Raw genomic sequence first — 24,559 nt, 5'->3', positions numbered from 1 at the left:
TCTGTAATCGATTACCAGGTTGTATTTGGTGCAAGATTCATTCTGGTAAGCGATTACAAGGTTGTTGTAATCGATTACCAGTGTGTTTTTGGTTGGTTTTTGAACTTTTGTATTGTAATTGTGGTGCATATTTTGAAGTTTATTAAGTGTATTGATATGAATTTGTGTAAGCACGCATTTTTGTTGATTACATTGTGATGTATTGTTTTGTATAGGAATAGTATATGATTTTATGTAATAGAAATAAGAGAAAATCATAAGATGAAATGAGAAATGAAATTTGTAGTATTTTATTGAATTAAAAGTGCATTACATAAGGAAAAAGCTAAAATTAAAAGAAAAGGACAGTACAAATTGAAAGGCATCTAGGAAGATGATCCACCATGTGGACCAAAATGACGACGCAGATACTCAATGTCGTGCTCCACATGCTCAACTCGAGCATCAATAGTATCGAAGCGGTCACCCATGTTCAGCTCCAATTGTTCAAATCTTGCATTCATGCTTTCATTGAGTGTATTGAAGCTATCCCCAACAAATGTTCGGAGATCGTTTATCCCCCTCATGACATCATCAAATCTACTAGTTTGTTGTTGACGAACTAGTGGTAGTTATAGTTGAGGAGGTGGTTGATTTTGAGGTTGAGGTGGAGGAGGAGAATTTCTGTGCACCCATCTGTTGTCAGCATTTTGGGTCAATCCAAATGATTGTATGACTCCTCCTGATATTCCAATGCCTAGTAGATGGGACAAATATTTCATCCTCCAGTGGAACTTCAAAATGTTCCAGGATGCGGGTGACCAAAGTTGGATATGGTAAAGGAGCACCTAGCCTCAAAGCCTTCTTCATCCTATGTAGGATGAGATGGGTCCAGTTTATCTGCTTTGCCGTCATTATAATCCACATTATCAGAAGATCTTCCTCGGTTGCCTGTGCAAAGTTAGAAACACGTGGAAACAAAACACGACATATAGTATAATGTAATACTCTAGCCTTAGCTGTCAAATTCCCTGCTAGAATTCTACTGGTAGGGGGATTGTGTGGCAAACAAATTAATTGTCTGGCTACGTCTATATTGTATTCATTGGCCCAATCCTCAAATAATTTCCCCTCAAAGGGCAACCCAACAGAGGGAAGATCGGCTATAGAAGCAAAAATGCTGGGTTTGATAATAATTTGGACATTGTTGACCTCAGTTTTCATTGTTCCATTTTCAGAAAATTTGAGGTTACTATAAAACACACGTACCAAATCAGGATAATATGGAGCAAAATCGCAGCAAAATTCATTCAATCCCAAATTTTTGAGCATGCCAAAAAATTCAAAACTATGGCTCTCAAAATAATCGTCATCTAGATATTTTGGCTCAATGATTTGACGGTCTTTATATAGGGAGAAATACCTTTGGGCTAGTGCAGGAGTTGAAAATTGAAGATTTTGGTGTTGAGCAGTGGGTGACGGTGGTGGTGAGGGTGACAGTGAGTTTTCTGCCGGTGAAGGTTGACGGCGGCGACGTCCCCCACCTGTAGAAGATGACCCCCTTACTCTTTGCCTTTTTGAAGATTCCGCCATTTCAAAATCCAATCGGTGCAAATTGAACAAAATTGAAAGGGGAGTGAAAATATGGTGTTTTGAAGTGAAAATGGTGGAAGAGAGGATGATTTTGGACCTTGGAGAGGATGGAAGACGCTGGGAGCCGCCGCTGCTGGAGTGGGAGTGGTGTGGGTTCGTGAGGAGAGAGAAAAAGTTGAATTTATAGACTAGGGTTGGGCTGGTAATCGATTACGAGTTTTCTGTAATCGATTACCAGAGCCCACTGGTAATCGATTACAGAAACCCTGTAATCGATTACTCGCCTATTTGGTTATGTATTACAACAACTCCTGTACAGCCCTTACAGTAAGTTTCTGGTAATCGATTACCAAAACGCTGTAATCGATTACCAGTAAGTGTGGTCATGCATAGTACAAATAATCCTGTAAGTCCTTACAGTGGTTATCTGGTAATCGATTACAGAAGCCTGTAATCGATTATCAGCCTCCAGGGTAATGGATTACACCAATTTTTGACCCCTGACATTAAATTTCTGGTAATCGATTACAGGGTTTTCGTAATCGATTACCAGTGTTTGGAGGAACGAATTTTGATTTATTGTTTGCTTTAGAATTGATTGAATGCACTATCTATTAAAATTCATTTCTATATAAAGTTGAATGCAATAATAACATCAGAGGATAACAGTTTATGATGATATAAATGTTATTCATTAATTAAAATTATAAACAAATTACATATTTATAAATAAAGAAGGCAAGCAGTCTATCTATATCCTCTAGTCCCACACGGTGGTCTTCGTCGTTGTCGTTGGCCTCGCCTTTGTGATTGTTGTTCTAGTGTGGGACTCTGCGTGTGTTGGTCTTCATCCGTGGGATGACTTTCATTGCACTGTTGAAGGTTTTGAAAATCATATGTCGGTCGATACACGTTATGTGAGGATGAAGCCTGTGGGTATGCAGATGGTGGAGTCATTGTCGAGGTTCCAAAATAATTGGAAGGACCTCCACTGAACGGTGTTGATGGTGGAAAGGCGAAATAAGAGGTCTCAACCCCAGGAAATGTTGATGTCGGTGGGATGTTTTGTTGAAACCTTGAATTTGGAGGTGGATGTTGATAGTTGACATGGTCAGAGGCAGACCTTTGTGGATCATGATATGAAGAAGATGCACGGTATTGAGATGCCAGGTGGAACTGTTCATCGTGGTCCATGTCATACTGCCAAACACAATGTGTGATGTGAAGAACACAACATATTAACACTTTCATATATTATATGGAGGGAATATTGTAGTACCTCTTCGTCGGTTGAATCTTCTATTATACCAATATAGCGGATGGTATGAGTTATATACCACTGCATATACTCCGATTCATCTCGCAAGTGACCATTTTTCTGGAAAGGAATCCCATTGAACACACGATTATGCCGGTCATTCCACAATGCAATCCACCGGTGATGGTGTTCATGCCAATTCCAATCAGCGCGTCCTCTCATATCTTGTTTATGTTCCTCATCTAGATTCATTGTTGGATGGGGTACATTTTGTCGAAATCCAAATTGTCGCATGACACGGTCTGATTGTTGGTATTCTACAACAGAGAGACACATAAGAGGCACAACTGCCCGACATGTCGGGGGCACTTCTACTTGAATGAGTTGAGAAATTTCACCACGTTTGTACGGTGTCCATACCAACTGCAGTATTGAAGTTTTTGGTTTAAGTATTACTAATTAAGCTATCAAATGTTAACAAAATTTATAACACAATATTAAGTTCACAGTTGAAAAATACCTGTCTAGGTGATAGGTCGTCTATTTTCTGACGAAATTGTTTGACAGTTGTAGTGTCCTGGAATATTAACTGTTTTGTGCGACACCATCTTTTCGCAAGTGGAAAAACTGCACCAGAAGATATGTCGTGTCCTGTGACATCAAGTAATTCTGGTGAAAGACATGTTATTCTTTCCCATGCCCAACATTGTAACAAGATCATGCACCCTCCGATGTTCTCTTGGTCAGTCCTAGTCCCATGATCAAGGGCACGATACAAGCAGGAAAGCGTGGCAGATCTCCAGCTATACTGTGAAACGTTCTGCAGGTCCGCCAATAGGGGAAGATACATCAAATGCACCATGCTTGCAGATGTATCTGGCATGATGACACTACCAATTATGATCAACATGTACGCTCTAGCGTATTGTTCAATAACTTGTTCGGTTGCATCATGAGGCAATTGGCGAAAAGTATTCTTCAACCATGACAACTTGATTCTGTTGCCCCTTACACAATTCTCAGGAGGAACATCTCCTAGTAGTTGATGACAAAAAACTGTTAGTGGACCACTATTGATGCCAGTCACCACATGTCCTTCAATAGGAAGCCCCAATTGTAATGCAACGTGATGGAAGACCATCTAAGACGCACATTGGACCTCTTACTAGAGCCATGGCAAAGAGGATTCAAGAGGAAGAAGGACCATATACTATTTTGCTTCTATGGAAGGTAATTTACATTAATCCTTCTTCCCATAATTAAAAGCACATTTTTTCTTTGTTTTGTAGGATTAATAAAATTGGAGGAAGCAGCTGCCCGCATAGCATTTGAGCACATGAAAAGGGAGACTTGGAGGGAGAAGCTTGCTGGCAAAGCTATCAAAAAAACTCAGCTAGGCCAGCTTTCACGTGTACTGCTGAGTTGGAAAAAGAATTCAGAATTGGTGCTGTTCACGTGTGCTGCTGAGTCATGTTTGGAGTGAAGCAAATTGGCGCCTTTTTCATTTGCATTTGGATTGAATTTCATTTCAGATTTGAGGCTCTTATTTTCCTATAAATAGGAGACCTCTTCCTTTTGTAGTTACTTTAGAGCTATGCCCAAATGCTGAGAAATATATTCCAGTCTTGCATTCTGCTCTTGAGTCAAAATTGCTTGCAATTTCTTCATTTTCTCTCAAGCTTCCTTCCATTATATGAAGGCTTTCTGAGCTGAGAGGCTTCACTCATTCTACCTTGCTTCATTCAAACACCTCCATCAACATTTACTCCATCAAGTCCGCTGCACACCAACACACTTACCACACCTCTGATCTGGGAGCTTCAGGCCACTGGATTCCTCTGGAATTTGGCTCCATCACAACGTCTTCCAATGTAATCGTACTTTCACCAAGAGGCAAGTGGAAAGTATGAGTCTCGACTCTCCACCTCTCAACCAAAGTAGTGACTAGTTGGTGATTTATCTCCATACTTGATGCTTGCAAAATATGGATAAACCCTGTTGCCTGTAGAATATTCTTTATTCTTTTATCAATTTCGTGGACATGCTTTGTTATCCAAATTGCATGTCTTCGAGGGCAAATGACTCGTTCATTGCCTTCCCAAATAGAATTCACAATGTGTTTATCTTGTAGACGTAGAAGGGACATATCAACGGGAAGTTGACGGGCAGAAGCCATATTAAATTTTGTGGGTGAAAGTGGGTTATTAAAGCAATGAGAAAGGAGAAGTACTTTGGGTATTGGAACTCACAATTGAAATGGGTAGAGAAGTGGGATATGAAAGCAAAGACAATGGTTAAGGGGTTTGACTATTGGAAGTCAGAACACGGTGGGAGAAATGAAATGCACCCTCCACCAATTTAAGTTCAAGCACTGATGCCCAAGAATCTTCAAAGTCACGTGAATGAGGACATGGAAATGACAATTCATATAAGTTGTAATGAGTGTTCTTCAAAGAATCTTCAAACCTGCAAAAAAAAGAGAGGCATGTGATTGAATAGTAGTAACTTTGAAGGTAAAATCTGCACTAAATGTAGGCATGCAAATGAATAGGAACATGAATAGGAAAGTTGAATAGCAAAGTTCAAGACCAAAGTTGAATAGCATTATTGGTGGTCAGAGGCAAATGTGGACAATGCATGTGTACAATCTCTTGTCACGTACCACATAATATTGATGCATCCATAAATACCATTTAAAAATTTCTAATGAATATTATTAAATGTATGTAATCAATTTTTATGAATTGTAAAAATATTATCCAATATTTAAGCATTTTATTAGAGTTTACAACAAAAATTTTCAAATTGTACAAAATAATATAAATAGGATTTAAAAAAAAAATTAAAAAAGGGAAGTTGTGGGGGGGGGGGGGGGGGGGTGGGCACGACTTTAATAGGTGAAGTCGTGTACCCCCTACAAGACTTCAACCATTGAAGTCGTGTAGGGGGTACATGACTTCACCTATTGAAGTCGTGCCCACTCCCCACAACTTCCCTTTTTTGATTTTTTTTTAAATTCTATTTGTATAATTTATGTTTTTTAAATTTTAATTATTTATAAACTATATTATTATTATAAATATAATATCTACGTTATTTATTTGTTAACAACAATTAAACAAATTATTTTCTCAATAACTACTTAAAAAACGAGTGGAGAAAAGCTTATATGAGAGGACACTGCAAATCACTGACAGTGGTATAGTCACATTGCTATATTCACAGTGTTATATTATTGTTTAGTACTTCCTATTTTAGACCGTAACACCCACTATATTCATGGACGTTTATACGCTCTATAAGAACTCCATCTTCACATCCAAACTGCACGTCCAAGAGCTCTCCTTCTCCTCCAATCTTACAAACTCTTCCCAACATTTATTCAAATATGGCATCAGGCAACTTACCAACATCTTCATCATCGCAGTTGATCGATGAACAACCTTTAATATTGGATAACGTTGATGACTTCAGCACCGATTATGAATTAGACAACATGCTCGAAGATGACAACAACGACGACGACCAAATCACACAATCATCTGCACATCTCATTCCAGAGTTGAATCAAGGTATGCAGTTCCAGTCAAAGGAGGAAACTATTCTTGCAATCAAACATTATCACATAACTAACGGTTACAAATACACTTTCGTTGAGTCCAAACCCAACATTTATGTTATTCGTTGTCTGGAATATCACAACGGTTGTCAATGGCGTCCGAGGGCAGCTTATAGCAAAGTCCGTAAATATTGGGAAATCAAAAATATAGACGGACAACATTCGTGTTTCTCAACAATACTATCTCAAGATCATACAAATCTTGATAGTAGTCACATTGCCGCGATCATATCAAATTCAATCCGGACAAACCCATCCATTCCATTCAAGAGTTTGATTGCAGATATTAAGGGTCGATTCGGATATTCTGTGTCATACAAAAAAGCTTGGATCGCTAAACAGAAGGCTCTTGCTATGGAGTTTGGAGACTGGGAGGACTCTTATAACCACATGCCGAGGTGGTTGCATGCCGTCAAGGAAGCAAACCCAGGTACAATTTTACAATGCACTGGTTCTCCGGTGCATATTGATGGACAAACCGACAATAATTGCTATATTATGGAAAGAGTTTTCTGGTCTTTCGGTCCTTGCATAAAAGGATTCAAATACTGTAAACCCATTCTCCAAGTTGATGGTACATTTCTAACGGGTACATATCATGGAACTTTGCTCACCGCCATAGGTCAAGATGGCAATAAAAATCTTTTCCCATTGGCCTTTGCCATTGTAGAAGGTGAGACAAAGGAGGCCTTGATATGGTTCTTTCAACTACTTCGAGAACATATTTGCCATCAACAAAATATTTGCATCATCACTGACAGAGGAAAGGGTATATTATCCGCCTTAAGATCAGAAGAAGTTGGTTGGGAATAAGATGGTTTGAACTCTGTGTATTGCATACGTCATCTAGCATCCAACTTCAACAACAAATTCAAAAATCACGACCTCAAAAAACAATTCATCAATTTAGGTACTACTACAAACATTCTTCAAACACTTATACTTTTATAATTTTGTTAACATTATTCTTTAATTTATTTATTTATTACATCATTACAGCTTACGAGGTCAAGCAACCAACTGTGACGGCAAAACTTGCTGCATTGAGAAACCAATACCCACAACAAGTTGAATGGATAGATAAAATCCCATTACAAAAATGGTCTCAGGCTTTTGATGGAGGGAGAAGATATGGACATATGACGACTAATCTTTCTGAGTGCACCAACTCCATTTTAAAGGGAGCACGTTCATTACCAATATGTGCTCTCATCAGAACAACATTTGAGAGGACACAATCATGGTTTGTTGAACGCGGATTAAAGGCGAACTGTATGCTACAAGCAGGACACCAATATCCTGAACAAATCGCCGACATCATTAGGAAAAATCAACAACAATCCGCATTTTGTCATGTTCATCGCTACAACCGTGAAAATTCTGAATTTGATGTTCAGGAAATTTCAACACCTCACCACTACCGCCCTGTTGCACTTTCCTACAAGGTCAGCCTAAATGAATGGTGGTGTGATTGTGGACACTTCCAGGCTACTCGTCTCCCATGTCAACATGTCATTGCTGTTTGTGCATTTTCGTATATCCCACTAACCCAAGTAATCGATCCAGTGTACAATCTTAACAACATTTTCAAGGCATACGAAGTACAATTTCACCCAATCCAAAATCAAGATTATTGGTCTGTGTATACAGGTCCAAACTTCATACCAGATCCTAAAATGCGACGCAAGGCATCCGGAAGACCATCTACAAATAGGCTTCATAATGAAATGGATCAATCCAATCCAGATAAGCCAAAAAAATGCTCTTACTGCCACGACGAAGGTCATCATAGGGGAAATTGTCCTTTTCGTCATTAGTTATTTCTTAATCTTACCCAATTGTAATCAAATCGATGACTGATATATTACTATTAATATTTCTTATTAATATTTATTTTCTCTTTTCCTATAACACAACCAATACATAACATATGTAAAATGCAAAATCATTTTCATAAACCAATCAAAAACACACTAGTAATCGATTACAGCAAACTTGTAATCGATTACCAGAGTGCTTCTTGCAACACAACAACCCTGGTAATCGATTACCGAAATGTCGTAATCGATTACCAGTACATTTTCTGCCTACTCATTTCAAGTCCTGCAGTGTCACTATTTCAACACTCTGTAATCGATTACCAATTCAATGTAATCGATTACAGGACCTAGAAGTCGTTTTTGGGGTGCACGACTTCAACAATGTACATATGAACAATGTGAAGTCGTGCAGGGGGGCCACGACTTCTTCATTTGAAGTTGTTTTGGCCCCCACGACTTCACTTTGGGTCAAAATTTGTCCATTTTGGTAATAAATAGGGCATATTTTCCTACTTTCGTGCAAAAACTTATACTATAAAATGGATAAGATGTTAGATGTGTAAACTTTCAATTCACTTGGTAGAACAAAATCAAATCATTAATAAATCCAATGCGACTATAGGATGACTAATTTAGGTAAAGAGAAAAAGTGCCTCGTGAAGATGTGAAGAACAACTTTCCTTATTTCTCTTGCATATAATTGCTGTTTTCCACCATTTAGGGTTAATATGTAATTTTGGTGTTTTCTTCATATAATCCAACTCTAATGCATGATGTGCCTTTAGACAGATTTCACCGGTGAGACTGTTGATCCTGTTTCCAATTATGACCATTATGAGCATAGTACATTCTGCATCACTGACTCCTTCAGATATTAATTCTAACACAAGACACTCAATTATCATATATTTGAAACCACAAATTTTGTTCGGCCAAACATGTGTTGGCAAACAACAGCTAGCCAAATCACATGGCATATTCTGAAAACAGACATATTAATGCGTGCATGTACCAAACTAGATATCCTCAAAACTTCCAAGCTACTCCATGTTTTCCCCATTTTAAGACTTTAATAGTTAAGTATCGACAATATAAGATAGCTTTTTAGTGTGAATCGATCACACATTGATTGAGCCATAAGCTGTTTTCTCTTCTTTTAATTCAGCTGGCAGATAAAGTTGCAACATTTATTTAACATACCCCTCATGTATGAGCTTGAAGCATGGTACCCCTCATGAAAGTGACCAGATTATGTCAATCATCTTGATCAAAAGAAGCTCTATTATTTGAACATCGAACTCTAGATATCGTATGAGTTTATCCGGTTCCAGATTACTTTACAATAAACAGAGATGTTATCTAAGAAAAAAATATCACGCTTTCAAAAGCTTCAACTATTTGATAAAGACACACATAAATGGTTGAACACATGCTACATGACAAGTCATACATGATAATAAGTTCGTTTTCACCATGATGACGACCACCATTTAGCTGCAATTAAGTGAATCCACCCCTTTTGATTTGATCTCATAATACCGTATATTATATATCATGATTGTGGTAATCATAAAATAAAAATGCTAATTGTGACATGCCTAATCCCTGTATATTTCCACAGAAAAAGGGCTAGATTTCAAACCTTTTTCGGCCTAACTGTTTGTGCTTTATGTATGTCATATCAATTTGCCACTCATAATTCAAAACGCTGTTGCCAGAAGTCTCCCAATAACTACTAGACCCATGTATAAAAGGGAATGAACTTGCCTTTTTCTATGACCCTGAAGACTCTCTCTGTAAAGTTTTGTTCCAAGAAATAACAAGGCAAGAAATATGATAATGGTAGTGAGCATGATGAAGATATTGGGAGAATACACGGCTCTGCTCACAAGGGTCACAGAACAACTTCTTCCACCATATAGCAGACGATTTCACAGTTTCCGGAACCCTTTTTCTTCCACAACCTCATCTGCAGAATCAGCTTCTTTCTTGGTTTACTTTTGATAACTAAATGTAACAATTAAGATTTTTTATTTTTCTGTTTTAGTTTATGTTTGCAAAAGCTTGCTTTTATGGGAGAAGGAGTGATGATAAATATTGTACAGGAGAGGCTTACTGTAACCATATATGAATGAGATCAGGCTTCTTCTTTGAAGCCTTGGTTATCAGTGTTTTGTTTAATAACTCAGATTCAGGGGTTCTTGAACTGTAGTAGAGGAGGAGGAAGTAATGTGAAAATGAAAAAATAAATAAACCTTTTTCATTCTTATGAGAAATTTAAATTTTTTATTATCTTTTTTAATTTTAAAAAATTATATAAACTATCACGTGAAGCTATGGTTGTATCACGTCAAATTGTTACTGTAATGTGATACGACCCTAACTTATACGTGATATATTATGTCCTTTATTTAAATTTAAAAAAATTAAAAGTTTTACAAAATGACGTGTACTATGTATAGACACGGGATTAAGGTTAATTAACAAAAATATCAAAATACACATTTTTAAAAAATTAAAAGAAAAAATTGAACCTAAAAGTAATGAAAAGGACTAAAATGAACTAAACCAAGAGGACTAAATTATTAATTAAGCCTTAATTTTATAAATTATTCTTTTATTTTTAATCCATTCTAATTTACATATTTAAATGAAATTGAAGAAAAATGAAGAATAATAAATGGTAGAAAAATTAATTAATAACATAGATAAATCACATTATAGAAAAACAAAAATAATATTTTTTTGGTTTAATTATATAATAGGTTCCTATTTTTGGTGAATTTTCTCAAATTGGTCTCTGACTTATTTTTTGTCTACATTATGTCTATAATTGTAAAAAATTGATGCAATTAGACCTCTATCGTTAAATTGATTGAACAACGTTAAATTTATGCTGACATGACACATTGATGTGGCTTATTTAAATTACGTGGCTCGACCACCATAAAATAAAGCTAAGTCACCAAGCTTGGGCACTAGAAAATTAAACTCAATCATGGAGCCCGACTAATAGAGGATACAACTTCTTTAGTAAGGTATGCTACTGGGATATGACTTGAATCCAAGGAAAAGCCTTTCTTTGGTAGGTGGTGGAAAATTCCTAGGCCTTATGACAACTCAGAAAAGCATAAGACGGAGAAAAATCTGAGAAGTAATTGTGAACTCTACTTGAATAGAGTCTTTCACATATCCACTCCAAGAAAAGCTTGAATAAGCATAATAAACCATGGAAGAGTCTCAGAGATCCAAGAGAGATCACTATTGACCTCACCGACGTGAAAGGATGGATGAGTCCCATGACCTTACAAAAACAAGACTTGAAGCCAAAGATTGTGAGGGCATATTGATGACAAAGACAAGTGCGACCTTTCAATGTTGAGTGGAAAAAAAGCTTGACATCCCAATGCCCGAGTATAGAAAGCAATCCAATGTGCATTCAAAGAGCACAAAATGCAAATAAAGCCTAATAGTATAGTGACCAAACATCAGAAAACAAAAATGACATACTAGTATTGATTTCAAGGAGCATGAACACAAAAATGCAAATAAAGCCTAATAGTATAGTGACCAATGTCTTAATACCCGAACACAAGAAGAAATTCAATGACCATACATTGGAGAAACTCAACATATTGACTCAAGTATAAAAGGAAGACATGCAATTCTTAGGAATAGAGGCATACAAGCGAAGATCCAATTCCTTGCAAAGACTAGAGAAAAGGGCACAAGAAGAAAGTGAAATGCTTAGGAAAGAAGAGCATGAAAAGATTTCTGAAAAATGAAAGAGAGACTTGATCCTTAGGGCACGTGTGTCCATTAAGATAGAAGAAAAGAAATTGGAGTTGATGTTTCTTCATTGGAGTGAGCATCATAAAAGGCTAAACAATTTCATAAGAACTAAAGCAAAACCTCCAATCTACTACTTGCCTACCAAGCCCTTTGATGAAGATCGAATGTCACTTGAGAAGCATGAAGAAGAGGCATTTCTAGAATGGAAGAATGCAAGAAGATAGTAAGTGTTCGAGTACCGAAACCAGATTGGGAAGTAGTACCTTGCCAATGATGAAAAGGAATTAAAGAGATTGCAGAATGCAAGGAACACAACCAATGAGTAGAATTAAACATACGACTATAGACAAAGAGTCAATATTCATAGGTTGGAGCATGGTCCTAAGAAAAGAAAAATCCCAAATGGAAACGATACTAAAGATGATGATGTAGACAATATTAATGTGTAAGAGGATGGCATGATGGATGATGAATTAGACGATGACTTTGGTAAAGGAATTGATGAAACAACAAAGTCAAAAGCATGTAAGTGATCACACAAAAGGTAGAAAAAAAAGGAAAAAAACATAATTAGTGATGAGAAACACGACGGTAACACTCGACGAATAACATGGAGAAGACTCGGGGGAGGGCAAGAGGATGAAGAGCAAAATCTAGCATAAAAACAAAGCACCAAGTCTTATCCATCTTTTCTCTAGCTTAGTCAAAACAAACAATAAAGTCGAATGTTCAATGCAAAACGAGGTCGAGAACAACGTCGAACCTGCCTGAAGTCGACAACACCAAAGAAAAATATGCCCAAAGTTAGTGATAAAGAATCTTCAAAGGGTACGAATTTGAGAAAAAATCCTCTTCAAGAAGGAGGGTATGATAGAGGCTTATCTCTTGAAACATATATGAGAAAAACTTGAAGAAGAACATTTGCAATTCAAAGGATCTATGATAAGGTCAAAGATCAAAACACGACTCCTTAAATCTTGAATCTTATAATCTTCCATGAAGAGAGGAATTTAAAGAATGTGAAGATCATGACCACAATTGAAGAATAATTTAGGAAATTAAATAAATTATATATTTTTTATTTTAATTCCAAACAATTTGTTTTTATTTTTCAAGTTTTTTTTGGATCCAACATTCTTGGGCTTTCTTTTAGGGTTTCTTAGGTGCCTTAAACATTTGTACCTATATATAGGGGCACCAAATACATATGTAGACACTTTTGGAGTCATAATATATGCATTTGCATTTTTGAGAGATGATTCTCTTGGTTCTTGGTTTAGACCTCTGATTCTTATCAAAAAATTAACATCTTTTGTGGCGAATCTTCCTTGACTTATCAATATGCTAGATTGTGGCGTCCTCATCTCTGTCTTATTCCGCATTCTTCACTGATTTATTTTTATTATGCTAATTGAGGATTCAAATTCAGAAAAGATTATACTCTTTCCTAGATAGGATCATATCAATTGGCAACGTCAAAGAGAAATGACAAAACAAAGTTTGTCCGAGATCAGCAACACCAAAGCAAATACTGCCTGTAGTTGGTAATGCAAAAACAAAACCAACCTAGAGAATGCGACATTTAGTAGAGACTACCTCAAGTCGACAACATAGGTTGAAAAACTATCCCCAAAGTAGCGACTTAATGAGCTTGATTGGAATAGCTAATCAAAGAGCTCAACCAAATGGTTAAATTATCTTAAGAGCTTGGTTAGATTAGCCTCTCAAAAAACTCAATTGAATGACCGATTTATTTAAAAATTATGTTAGATTTTGTCTGAATATTTACACGTGCTTTTATTTATAACTTAACATAAATTTTTGTGTTTTAAGTATTTTGGATGAGACCATATTTCATAATATATCTGCATTTTTACTTTAACAAAAACTCAGTTTAATTTGATATAATATAGAACTAAAAACTTTATTTGTAAATTTTAACCATATGACCATACCATTTTTTTACATATCATTAAGAAATTATTATGTCAATTTCATAATTTAATACAAACAATTTATATCTAAATATTATTTCGTAATATTTAATGTTAATATTTATCATTAAAAAAGCAATAATGTATGATTTCATATGTTAATATATTCCAATATATATCGGTCTCTAATATATATCTCTATTTGTCTACATTTGCATGTACTTATATTTATAAATTTTAGGTTTAATACCTCTTTTGGTCCCTCGAAAGGGGGCAAATGTTCAATTGCGTTTTACGTTTTTTAAGAAGTTCAATGTGGTCCCAACTTGTGAAAAAAGAGTACAATTAAATCCTTTTTGGTAACGGCGTTAATTTTTTAATGGGCCAGCTGACAGGTGTACTGAAGTTTGCAACGTGTGTAGGGAAGGTTACCACGTGGCTGTGTTTAGGGTTTACAACATGGTTGTGTGAGGCAACAGTGTTCTTACATTGCAATATTTTTTTTTTCTTTTTTTTTTTGAAAGCTGGATCAGAAACAGCCCCAAGGCCTTTTCGTTCTTCAGCAGCTCAGGAAACCCTTATATATATATATATAGATCTCCATCAAACCACCCAAAACTCATTATTTATAATTGTGCCACAAGGTTAAAACGAATTTACAAACAAATATACAGTTAAATTACCAAGAAATAATCTACTTAAGTTCATTAAAATATCATTTCCAGTACTTGGAATATTGAGTTTACAATAAATCATTACAAACAGTCGTCGGTGATTAAGTTTCAAATATGAACATTTAATGCCTGTGAGAATTGCTCATCTTAGAATTACAAAGAATTCTAAGATAATTCATCCTGCATATAGATAATTCTATCTTTCAGACCAACTAGGCTACTACAGACAACTAACTAATTGATGAAATTACAAAGAATAAATCACTTGCATGATTTTCAGAGTGAGAATTGCTCATCTTAGAATTGGAATCCAACTACTAACGGTGTGAATGCATCAATTAGAACCCAGGTGAGATTCCAATATACCGGAGGCGCTCACCTCTGCCCAGACGGCCACCGCGCCACTGCTTCTTCGAACCAGCTACCGCGCCATCACCCCTACCGGTCTCGGCGTCGACGGCGACCTCAAGCGCCACCGGAACCACTGCCGCTAGCCACAACCTCAGATCCCCTTTTCCTCCTCGCTCATCTCCGCGCGTGAGAGCGTCTCCCATCTTGCGTCCTCGTCGCCGCTGCCGACGACGGCCTTCGCGAGTTGCGGCGCAAAGCGCCAAGCTGTCCCATCTCTTTCTCTTCTTTGTTCGCAAAAGGGGGCAATCTGTTTCCTTCTTCTCCGCATTTGAGAACGGCAACCCATGGAGGGTTTTGCCTCCGCTGCACGTGCGCCACCACTAGGTTACACACGTTTACCCTCACACAGCCACGTATTAACCTTCCCTAGACACATTGCAAACTTCAGTACACCCTGTCAACTGGCCCGTTAAAAAATTAACGTCGTTACCAAAAAGGATTTAATTGCACACTTTTTACACAAGTTGGGACCACATTGAACTTCTTAAAAAACGTAGGACACAATTGAACATTTGCCCCCTTTCGAGGGACCAAAAGAGGTATTAAACCTAAATTTTAATATCAACCTCGTGTTGAATTTATCTTAGACGGATCAATATTTCATAATATGCATTTTTTATTTCAGATCATGTTTATATACTAAAAAATTTAATTGTAAATTTTAATCATATAATTATATTATTTTACTACAGAACATTACTCAATGTCAATTTTATAATTTAGGACAAACAAATTAATATATTTATTATTTTGTAATCTTATTATAATTATTATTATCATTGTTATTATTATTTATATTACTATTATTATTAGATAATCCATTACTATTATTAATATTGATATTATTAGTTGTATTTTCTATAATCCATTAATTTAGTTATCATAGTATCAGCATCAATATCAAAATTTCGTGTTATATTTATTTTTGTACGAAATCATATTGCACAATATACTTATATACTTATATACTTATATTTTACTTTAAGAACAATTCGTAGATATACATTTAATTCGTAGATATACATTTAATTTAATATAATATATAATTCAAAAATTTAATTGTAAATTTTAATCCTCATAATATTACACTCAACATATAATAATTAATAAAACTCTACTAAATATAAAAAAAACATATAATAACTACTAAATAAAGATTCTAAATCTTAAAACCATATAATTTCTAATTAAAAACAAATATTTATTATATTTAACCATTTATTTTAACATTACAAAAAATATTATACAAATTTATGAATATACTTCAATTTAATTATTATTATAAATGTTAGTATATACAAATCTATTTATAATTAAATTTTTTAATATATATTCCAATAAAATTGATTAATTATTTATTTCTTTTATATTATCTAACTTTTTATTTAACTATTATATTTATAACTATATATAGTTATGATATTTACACATAATTATATAAATAAATTATTTATTTAAATATGATAACAATTATATTAATTTTTGTATAGTAGATTACTTGAGCCGATCGACTAATAACACAGGCGACCACTGAAGATAAGCAGTTTACGGACGACTCCAAACGATCGTCTACTTATTAAGAAGAACGATCGTTTAGAGATATCTCATGTGGCTCGTCATCGCCCTTGGCATCAATCATTATAAGCGATCGTTGTCTAACGATCATCTAATGATTGAACTTAAAAGCGCTCGGTCAATTTTGTCATATGTGTGGCCTGTCATCCTTGACGTCAATCATCATAAACGATCGTTGTCTAACGATCGTCTAATGATTGAACTAAAGGGCACTCGGTCAATTTTAGTCAAAATTGACACCGTAATCCTGAGAAGTTAAGAAGCAAGCGGTTGGATGTATCCGGTTATAACGCCACGGATCACGGAGTCAACTCACCCATTATCAAGTACGACTTAACGGTTGTATTTTCCAGAAAGTCAGATTCTAAACCAACCGGATTTTAAGGTAAACGGTTTATTTTGATTACGAGGATAAATATGAAAAGACTGAAGGAAGAAAGGTACGTTTTTCCCCTAGAAAGAAATTAAGAAAGAGAATATTAATCTTCTTCTTCTTTTTTGAACTGAGAGAGGTTCAATCCACTCTTTTCTAACTTGAGCGTCGGAGTACCTTTGCAGGTACCCAGCCCATCTTCCTTCAAAGAGCTTCATACAAGAAGGGAACGCGACAACAATAACATCAAAGGAAGGATCTGGCCCGCATGTTACGAACCAACGCTGACCTATTCGCGTGGACGGCCGCCGATATGCCAAGGATCCACCCCGGCGTCATGGCCCATAAGTTGTCAATCTTCAGGGAGGCACGTCTGGTTGTGCAGAAGAAACGACGCTTCGGGGAGGACAAACGTGACGCTATCCAGGTCGAGGTCACGAAACTGATGAGCACCCAGTTCATCAGAGAAATAACTTACACCACGTGGTTGTCGAACGTGGTCATGGTCAAAAAGTCTAACGGTCAGTGGCGAATGTGTGTGGACTTCACCGACCTCAACAAGGTGTGCCCTAAAGATTCATATCCTTTGCCTAGCATCGATCGGTTGGTAGATGGAGCTTCCGGTCATGTCGTACTCAGTTTTCTTGATGCGTACTCAGGATACAACCAAATCCCCATGTACGAGCCAGATCAAAGCAAAACAACTTTTATTACCGAACGCGCTAATTACTGTTACGAAGTAATGCCGTTCGGCTTGAAGAATGCAGGCGCCACATATCAACGCCTCATGGATAAAGCTTTTCATCACCAAATCGGACGATGCATGGATGTCTACGTCGACGACATGGTTATCCGGAGCCAGTCTATGGAGCAACATCTAAAGGATTTGGCGGAAGTGTTCCTCCACTCAGGAGGTACAACATGCGACTCAACCCTTCCAAGTGTACCTTCGAAGTACCTACTGGAAAGTTCTTGGGATTCATGCTAACGAGCAGAGGCATCGAGGCCAACCCAGACAAATGCAAAGCCATACTCGACATGAAAAGCCCACAAACCCTGAAGGAAGTACAATGTTTGGTCGGTAGGCTCACAGCCTTATCCCGCTTCATTCCGAAGCTAGCCGAACATATTAGGCCCGTCCTAAAGAACATGAAGAAGGGCACCACCCAGCACTGGAACAACGATTGTGAAACAGCCTTCAATGTTGTCAAACACATTCTTACCAGCCCTCCGATTATGGCGAGACCAGTCGCCGGATCCGACTTGCAGTTATACATCGCAGCATCCCATCAAGCTGTCAGTGCTGCTTTGGTGCAGGAGACCCCCTCCCTTAAGCTAATATATTTTGTCAGCCGTACATTGCAGGGAGCGGAAGAACGATACTCTCAGATTGAGAAGGTAGCGCTGGCCCTGCTCACAGCCTCGCGTCGACTATGACCGTACTTCCAAAGTCATCAGGTGGTTGTTCGTACTAATCACCCGATCGCCAAGATCCTCCGCAAGCCCGATTTGGCAGGACGGATGGTCTCCTGGTCAGTAGAACTCTCAGAATTTGGACTCCGTTACGAACCTCGAGGCTCCGTTAAGGGTCAGCACTTGGCAGATTTGCAGCCGAGCTCACGCCCGTAACGGACGATTCGACACCCAAATGGCTCCTCAACGTAGACGGATCCTCGGACAAAAGGGGGGAGGAGCTGGTATCGTTCTAGAAGGACCAAATGGTCTAGTCATAGAGCAGGCCATCACATTCAGATTTCCAGCCAACAACAACCAAGCCGAATATGAAGCTTTGATTGCCGGTCTAGCCCTGGCCAAGGAACTCACGGTCGCTCGTCTAGAGTGTCGGATGGATTCACAGTTGGTGGTCGGCCATATGAATGGGACGTACCAGGTTAAAGATAATCAATTACTGCGCTACTTCCATAAAGCTAACACTCTACTTCAAGATTTCGTCGAGGTTAGCATTATCCATATACCCAGGGAGAAAAACACGACAGCAGATCTCTTATCTAAGTTAACTCACTCCAAGGAGCGAACACAGCTATCTTCAATCATTAAAATGACGCTCGACCATCCAGTTATAGAAGCTTTCGCCACCAATGTTTCGTCACCGGCAACCGACTGGCGACAGCAAATTAGGGATTTAATGACCAAACAGGAGCGAGGGGAAAAAATTACCACGAGTGAATCAAAACGCATCGCACGTTTTTTATACATAGGGGGCGACCTATACCGTCGCAGCCATAGCACTCCTTTGTTGAAATGCATATCGGAGGAAGAAGTTGACTACGTCCTGCGCGAACTTCACACGGGGATCTGTGGGTTTCATTCAGGTATGCGTACACTTAGAGCACGCATACTTCGTGCAGGATACTACTGGCCAACGATCGATCATGATTGCGTGGCGTTTGTCAAAAAATGTATCTCCTGTCAGGCCCACGGTCATGATGTCCACTTACCTCCCGAAGAGTTGCATGGTATCACCTCTCCTTGGCCGTTCGCTCAATGGGGACTCGACATAATCGGACCGTTACCCCTCGCCAAAGCACAGAATAAATTCCTTCTAGTGGCGGTCGACTATTTCACCAAATGGATAGAGGCCGAACCATTGGCCATTATCAGCGCCCAGCGAGTGCAGAAGTTCATCTGGCGCTTGATCTGTCGATTTGGTCTACCACAGAAAATTATCACCGACAATGGTCGCCAGTTCGTCGAACGCAAATTGGAGGAATTCCTCAGCAGTATGGGCATTAAACACGTCACCAGCTCGGTGGAACATCCACAAACGAATGGACAAGCCGAGGCCGCAAACAAAGCCATACTCACTGAATTGAAAAAGCGACTCGGCGACGCCAAAGGTTTATGGGTGGAAGAACTGCCCGAAGTCTTATGGGCGTACGGATGCACTCCGCACGGATCCACCGGAGACACTCCATTCAACTTAACTTACGACACTGATGCCATGCTCCCGGTCGAGGTCGGAGAGCCCTCGCTAAGACGAGACATCACCAATATGACACTTAACGATGAACAGTTACGGATGAATCTCGACACCTTGCCCGAGCGTCAAGAAGTCGCCACCGTTCGTGCAGAAGCTCAAAAGAGAATGCTCTCCCGCCGTTATACCACTAAGATCAAGCACCGAACGTTCCAAAACGGTGATCTTGTATGGCGGAAACGGGGAGAAGCCAGGAAGGATCGCGCACATGGCAAGTTAGCGGCCAACTGGGAGGGACCATTCCGCATCGTCGAGGACCTGAAGAATGGGGCATACCGCCTCCAACTCCTCAACGGACAACCCGTCCCTAACACGTTGAATGCTACTTACCTCAAATATTATTTTAGTTAACGATTCACTTATATTCATGACACATTATTCGTCTCAATTCCAAATAAATGATATGTTTTATTTTTTCTTATTTCATTTATGGCTTGTCACATGTCGAGTCCCAGGGTTACATTCTTCTAACTTATTCAGCATGTTACACGGTCGCCCTCGAGCAGCCAGCTAAACGCAAGTCACATTCTGGTAGATGTCCTCTCGAGAACACCCACTTACATTCGGGATACACTCCCTCTGGTAGATGTTCTCCCTTGAACACCCAGTTAAGTTCGGGATATTAATCCCCTAGTAGATGTTCACCCTCGAACACCCAGCACATTCGATCTAGACGATCGTCACTAAACTCTATAAACGCCTATCTCACGTCAAAAATTAGAAAATTTTATCCATCATCCAACACAAATATAAATTCAGCATTGCATAAGTTCAAATATTCAACACCATATGTTCCCATGCCTAATCTATTACAATATTAGGAGCTCCGACAGCAGACTCTCTGCCCACTTCTGCCGCTGGTTCACTCACGGCGACCGCCTCATTAGGATCGTCAACAACGATCACCTCCTCGTCCGCAACCTCTTCGGCCTCCAGGAAGGCATCCGCCGGAATCTCCCTTAGGGGCAGCATTTGACCCTCATGAACGTCCTTCCATACGTCGAACGCCACTCCCTCGGTCGACACCTCAAGAAGATGTCCGACCTGCCTCAGAGCCTTCTGGAAGCCCCTGGTATGCTCTACGATTATGGCCTCTTTCATTTCCTCCTTTATTTCTTGGGCCTCGACCGCTGCCGCTTGCCAATCATCCCTCTCTTTGGCTAGCTCCACCACTGTCTTCCTCGCCTGTTCTAGTTCGCTCAGCGCCTGGTCACGCTCGTCCTTCAAAGCCAAGCCCGCGGCACGAGTGCCATTCAGCAGCACTTGGGCCTCGCCCAATAACTTCTCCGACTGCTTCTGCTTTTGGTCACAGCTGGCGTGGATCTCCTTTAGCTCCTTTAGTTGTGACCGCGCTTTCTCTAGTTCAACCCACAATACGCCTCTATCAGAGGCATATGCCATGTGCCATGCGGCCATAGCTGTTCCACTCGCCATTTCCAGCATGGCATCGGCCATTTGTTGTTCAGTCATGCTCTCCACCACCCTCTTTTCAGAGCTATCCAGATTAAACTCAATCTTATGACTCAGGGTAAAGGAGGGGTCCCATACGCCATTAGGGAGAGGGCGCTCTGTCTCATCTACAGTCTCTTTCCTCTTCTTCGACACCACACCACTGCCTCCGACCGCTTTACCTCTCCGTTTTCTGATCAGGGGTTGCTCTTCAACGACCGTAGCTTCATCAGGAGAAACCGACAGCACAATCGGCGCGGTCGGCTGAACTTGAGTAGATTTGGAAGACGACCCTGGACGGTCAGCATTTGCCTTCTCAATGTCGAAAGCTTGAAGCCAATTGCGGACAGTTCCTTTCTTTCCCATTATCTCTGCAAAACAAACAAAAGTCCCTCCAGAACCATCAACAACAACAAAACAACAGCCAAAAATACCAATAAGAGAAACATACCAAATACCCTCGACTCGAAGTCATCGTGCTCAAGGCAATTTATGAGCCGACGGGAAGAAAATGGGCGTGGCAATGCCGTCAGTACATTCAAAGCCTCTAACTCGTCGATCGTCATTTTATCCTCCGCCCATGAGGTAAACTTCAAAGGATCCCGCGTCCAGTACAGTGGAAATTTGGGACTCCCATCTTCATCAAAAAAGTACCTCCGCCTAGAGTCAAGAATCGACACTTTAAAGAATTTATCTTTAAAGCCCCTGTATGACTGCAAGTAAAGCTCTAAAAGAGCATTACCCGGCTCAGAAATCAGCAATACACAACCCTTCTTCGCGACCGGTCGACACCTAAAGAAATATAAAAACAGTGCCACGGTCGGCCTAATAGCCAAGACCCGACATATCACAGCGAATGCCTGAATATATCCCCAACCATTAGGATGCAGTTGACTGGGTGCAACGTTTAAGGTCCTCAACACCTCCATTTGGAAGGTCGTCAAGGGCAATCTCAAGTACAGATCATAAAAAGGGGAAGCATAACAATAAAAGAACTCGTTGGTGGCATTCTCTCTTCCGTGGAAAACTCTCTCAGACTCGTTACAGGCCACCAACTTCACACACGACTTATAACCTAGGGTTCTCAAAATACAACTATTTTCTACCCAATCTGCTACTACTACTCTGTTTCTAAATAAACTACTGAATTCGTTTACCTCACGCGTCGCCCAGTCGTATTCGCCGCCACGAGCCGGGGACGTATCACGCTTTTCTGGGTCCTCACTCCCCACGTTTCCATATACGAACACGCTCTCACCATTGAGAACGGTGGTGATTTCAAGGCATTCCCCCGTCGACGACGGCTCCGGTGTGTCAATGCCAGCATTCTGCCTCTTTTCTCTCATTTTCGACAGTAAGCACACTAATACGGAGGAAGGATTAATATTTACCTGGCAGACTCAGTACGCACGTATCTCGGCCTCCACTAATTTACCGAAACAATTTTCAATACAAGGTTTTTAAAAAAATAACACGACGCACTGTTCTCAAACTAGTTAATATTAAATAGGTAAGAAAGTACCTCAAGAATTAAGTTATTTTTTTAAATATTGAATAATTCCAATAATATATGAGAGTAAACATGAAAAATTAGGTAACAGAAAAAAAAGAAATAAAAGTTTTCAAAATAAAAAAGAAGTAAACTACGATCATTTTAGTAATTTAAAACAAAAATAAATAATGACGAGGAGGATATACGAACGGAGGTAAGAACGTGCTCATTTTAATATAATGTTTGTAAATTTTAATATCTTAAAATCACTGTCTAAAATGAATAAACAATATTTTTTTAGTTAAACTAGTTTATACAACAATTATAAATCAATCCATATGAAAATCGTTATAGTATTTTTAACAATAAAAAAATTGTTCCGGAAATACAAAATCATTATCATATTTATTTGTTTTATTTTTTCTATTAACTACTTGTTTTTAACCAGCATTGTGATTAATATAACAAAAGTCTCACATTTATTTAACTACACATTATTCATAAAAAAATTTATTTTTTTAAAATATTATGATATCAAATAAATTAATAATACACTATATAATATGAAAATATAATAATAAAAAGTTAACGTTATAATTAAAAAAAATTATCTGCAAAAAAATATATCATTTAAGCATTTATTTTTTTTAAAATGACGAGATAAAAAACCTAAAAGTGTAAAAATTATATATTTAAAATCAATAAATTCATAATTTTAAACAATTTAAAGACTATTTATTTAATAAAAATTATACTAATTCAAAAGAAAAATCATAAAGTATGTTAAATAATAAACATATCTAAAATTATTAATTACAACTGATACAGGACACATGTAATAACAGTAAGTATTTAAATAATTATATAATCATATTTATTAATTTTAATTTATTTATTTTAAAAACTAAATAATATTAATAGTTTTAGCGATTTAATTTTTCAATTAAAGGTACAATTACGTTTCTTATTTTTAATATATTTAAAAATATGATTATATTTTTTGTTTATGCATATTTTTAAGAAAATAGAAAGTTAAAAAAGAAATAGAAAAATATCTAATATTGATATTAAAATTCAATTCATAAACTTTTACTTATTAAATATTAATGAAATATTTATTCTAAAACCATGGCTAAAATCATTTGAATAGGTCATTGTCTTCTTCCTTGTGCAAGGAGACAACTTCTCATTAGTGTGTATTGGTAATTTCAAAAGTTCAAAATATTAAAATTAATTTAGTTATAAATGAAAGAAACATTTAATATGTTGGTAATTTCTCAATGATTGTATAGGTTGTGAAGACGACAATTTTGCTGGGGACTTAATTATACACTTCTTTATGGAGTGCCCTTTACCATATATCATACCAATTATTCCACCTTTTACAGTTCATATTTCTTTTCAGAATCATTATCTTTCACACTTCATTCATCATTAGCATGAAGAACTTCCCAAGAAATCAAGGATATTTCTACACAAGGTAAATGAGAGCCACACAACAATTTTTTATTATTTAATATTCTCAATTTAATCATCATTCATCTTCCCTCATAAGTGAGAGGTTAAAATAATATTATTAAATTTACTTTTTT

The 24,559-nt window shown here is 37.7% G+C and overlaps 3 protein-coding genes and 1 pseudogene across 3 annotated transcripts; 2 read left to right on the top strand and 2 right to left on the bottom strand.

The window, feature by feature from the left end:
- Positions 1-2,319: 2,319 nt before the first annotated feature.
- LOC148203887 (uncharacterized) lies at positions 2,320-3,082 on the bottom strand. Its single transcript, XM_088106046.1, has 2 exons — positions 2,852-3,082; positions 2,320-2,772 (listed from the first exon to the last, which is right to left on the bottom strand). The coding sequence occupies exons 1-2, from the start codon at positions 3,080-3,082 to the stop codon at positions 2,320-2,322; spliced, it is 684 nt and encodes a 227-aa protein (XP_087962172.1).
- A 3,136-nt stretch (positions 3,083-6,218) lies between these two features.
- On the top strand, positions 6,219-8,266 carry LOC148203886 (uncharacterized). Its single transcript, XM_088107801.1, has 2 exons — positions 6,219-7,122; positions 7,449-8,266. Exons 1-2 carry the CDS (start codon positions 6,219-6,221, stop codon positions 8,264-8,266), a joined length of 1,722 nt encoding a protein of 573 aa, XP_087963927.1.
- Positions 8,267-10,108: 1,842 nt separating this feature from the next.
- Positions 10,109-12,686, top strand: LOC148203885 (uncharacterized; annotated as a pseudogene).
- Positions 12,687-20,827: 8,141 nt separating this feature from the next.
- On the bottom strand, positions 20,828-22,544 carry LOC148203884 (uncharacterized). The gene is made up of 2 exons (XM_088107800.1): positions 21,927-22,544; positions 20,828-21,846 (listed from the first exon to the last, which is right to left on the bottom strand). Exons 1-2 carry the CDS (start codon positions 22,402-22,404, stop codon positions 20,828-20,830), a joined length of 1,497 nt encoding a protein of 498 aa, XP_087963926.1. The 5' UTR covers positions 22,405-22,544.
- Between the last annotated feature and the right edge of the window lie 2,015 nt (positions 22,545-24,559).

This window comes from Vigna umbellata, chromosome 2, assembly GCF_029865625.1.
Source record: "Vigna umbellata cultivar VRB3 chromosome 2, Vumbellata_1.0, whole genome shotgun sequence".
NCBI classification, from domain to species: domain Eukaryota; kingdom Viridiplantae; phylum Streptophyta; class Magnoliopsida; order Fabales; family Fabaceae; genus Vigna; species Vigna umbellata.
The sequence above is the reverse complement of the archived record's forward strand: the minus strand, read 5'-3'. Positions and strand labels throughout refer to the sequence as shown.

What these genes read in the sequence shown, in the direction of transcription:
- LOC148203887 (XM_088106046.1), bottom strand. Translation starts at nt 3,082, where the DNA reads ATGAATCTAGATGAGGAACATAAACAAGATATGAGAGGACGCGCTGAT. An exon ending in AAGATTCAACCGACGAAGAG is followed by an intron (nt 2,773 to 2,851) that starts GTACTACAATAT and finishes TGTGTTTGGCAG; the next exon opens with TATGACATGGACCACGATGA.
- LOC148203886 (XM_088107801.1), top strand. Translation starts at nt 6,219, where the DNA reads ATGGCATCAGGCAACTTACCAACATCTTCATCATCGCAGTTGATCGAT. An exon ending in GGCCTTTGCCATTGTAGAAG is followed by an intron (nt 7,123 to 7,448) that starts GTGAGACAAAGG and finishes ACATCATTACAG; the next exon opens with CTTACGAGGTCAAGCAACCA.
- LOC148203884 (XM_088107800.1), bottom strand. Translation starts at nt 22,404, where the DNA reads ATGGAGGTGTTGAGGACCTTAAACGTTGCACCCAGTCAACTGCATCCT. An exon ending in CTTCGAGTCGAGGGTATTTG is followed by an intron (nt 21,847 to 21,926) that starts GTATGTTTCTCT and finishes TTTGTTTTGCAG; the next exon opens with AGATAATGGGAAAGAAAGGA.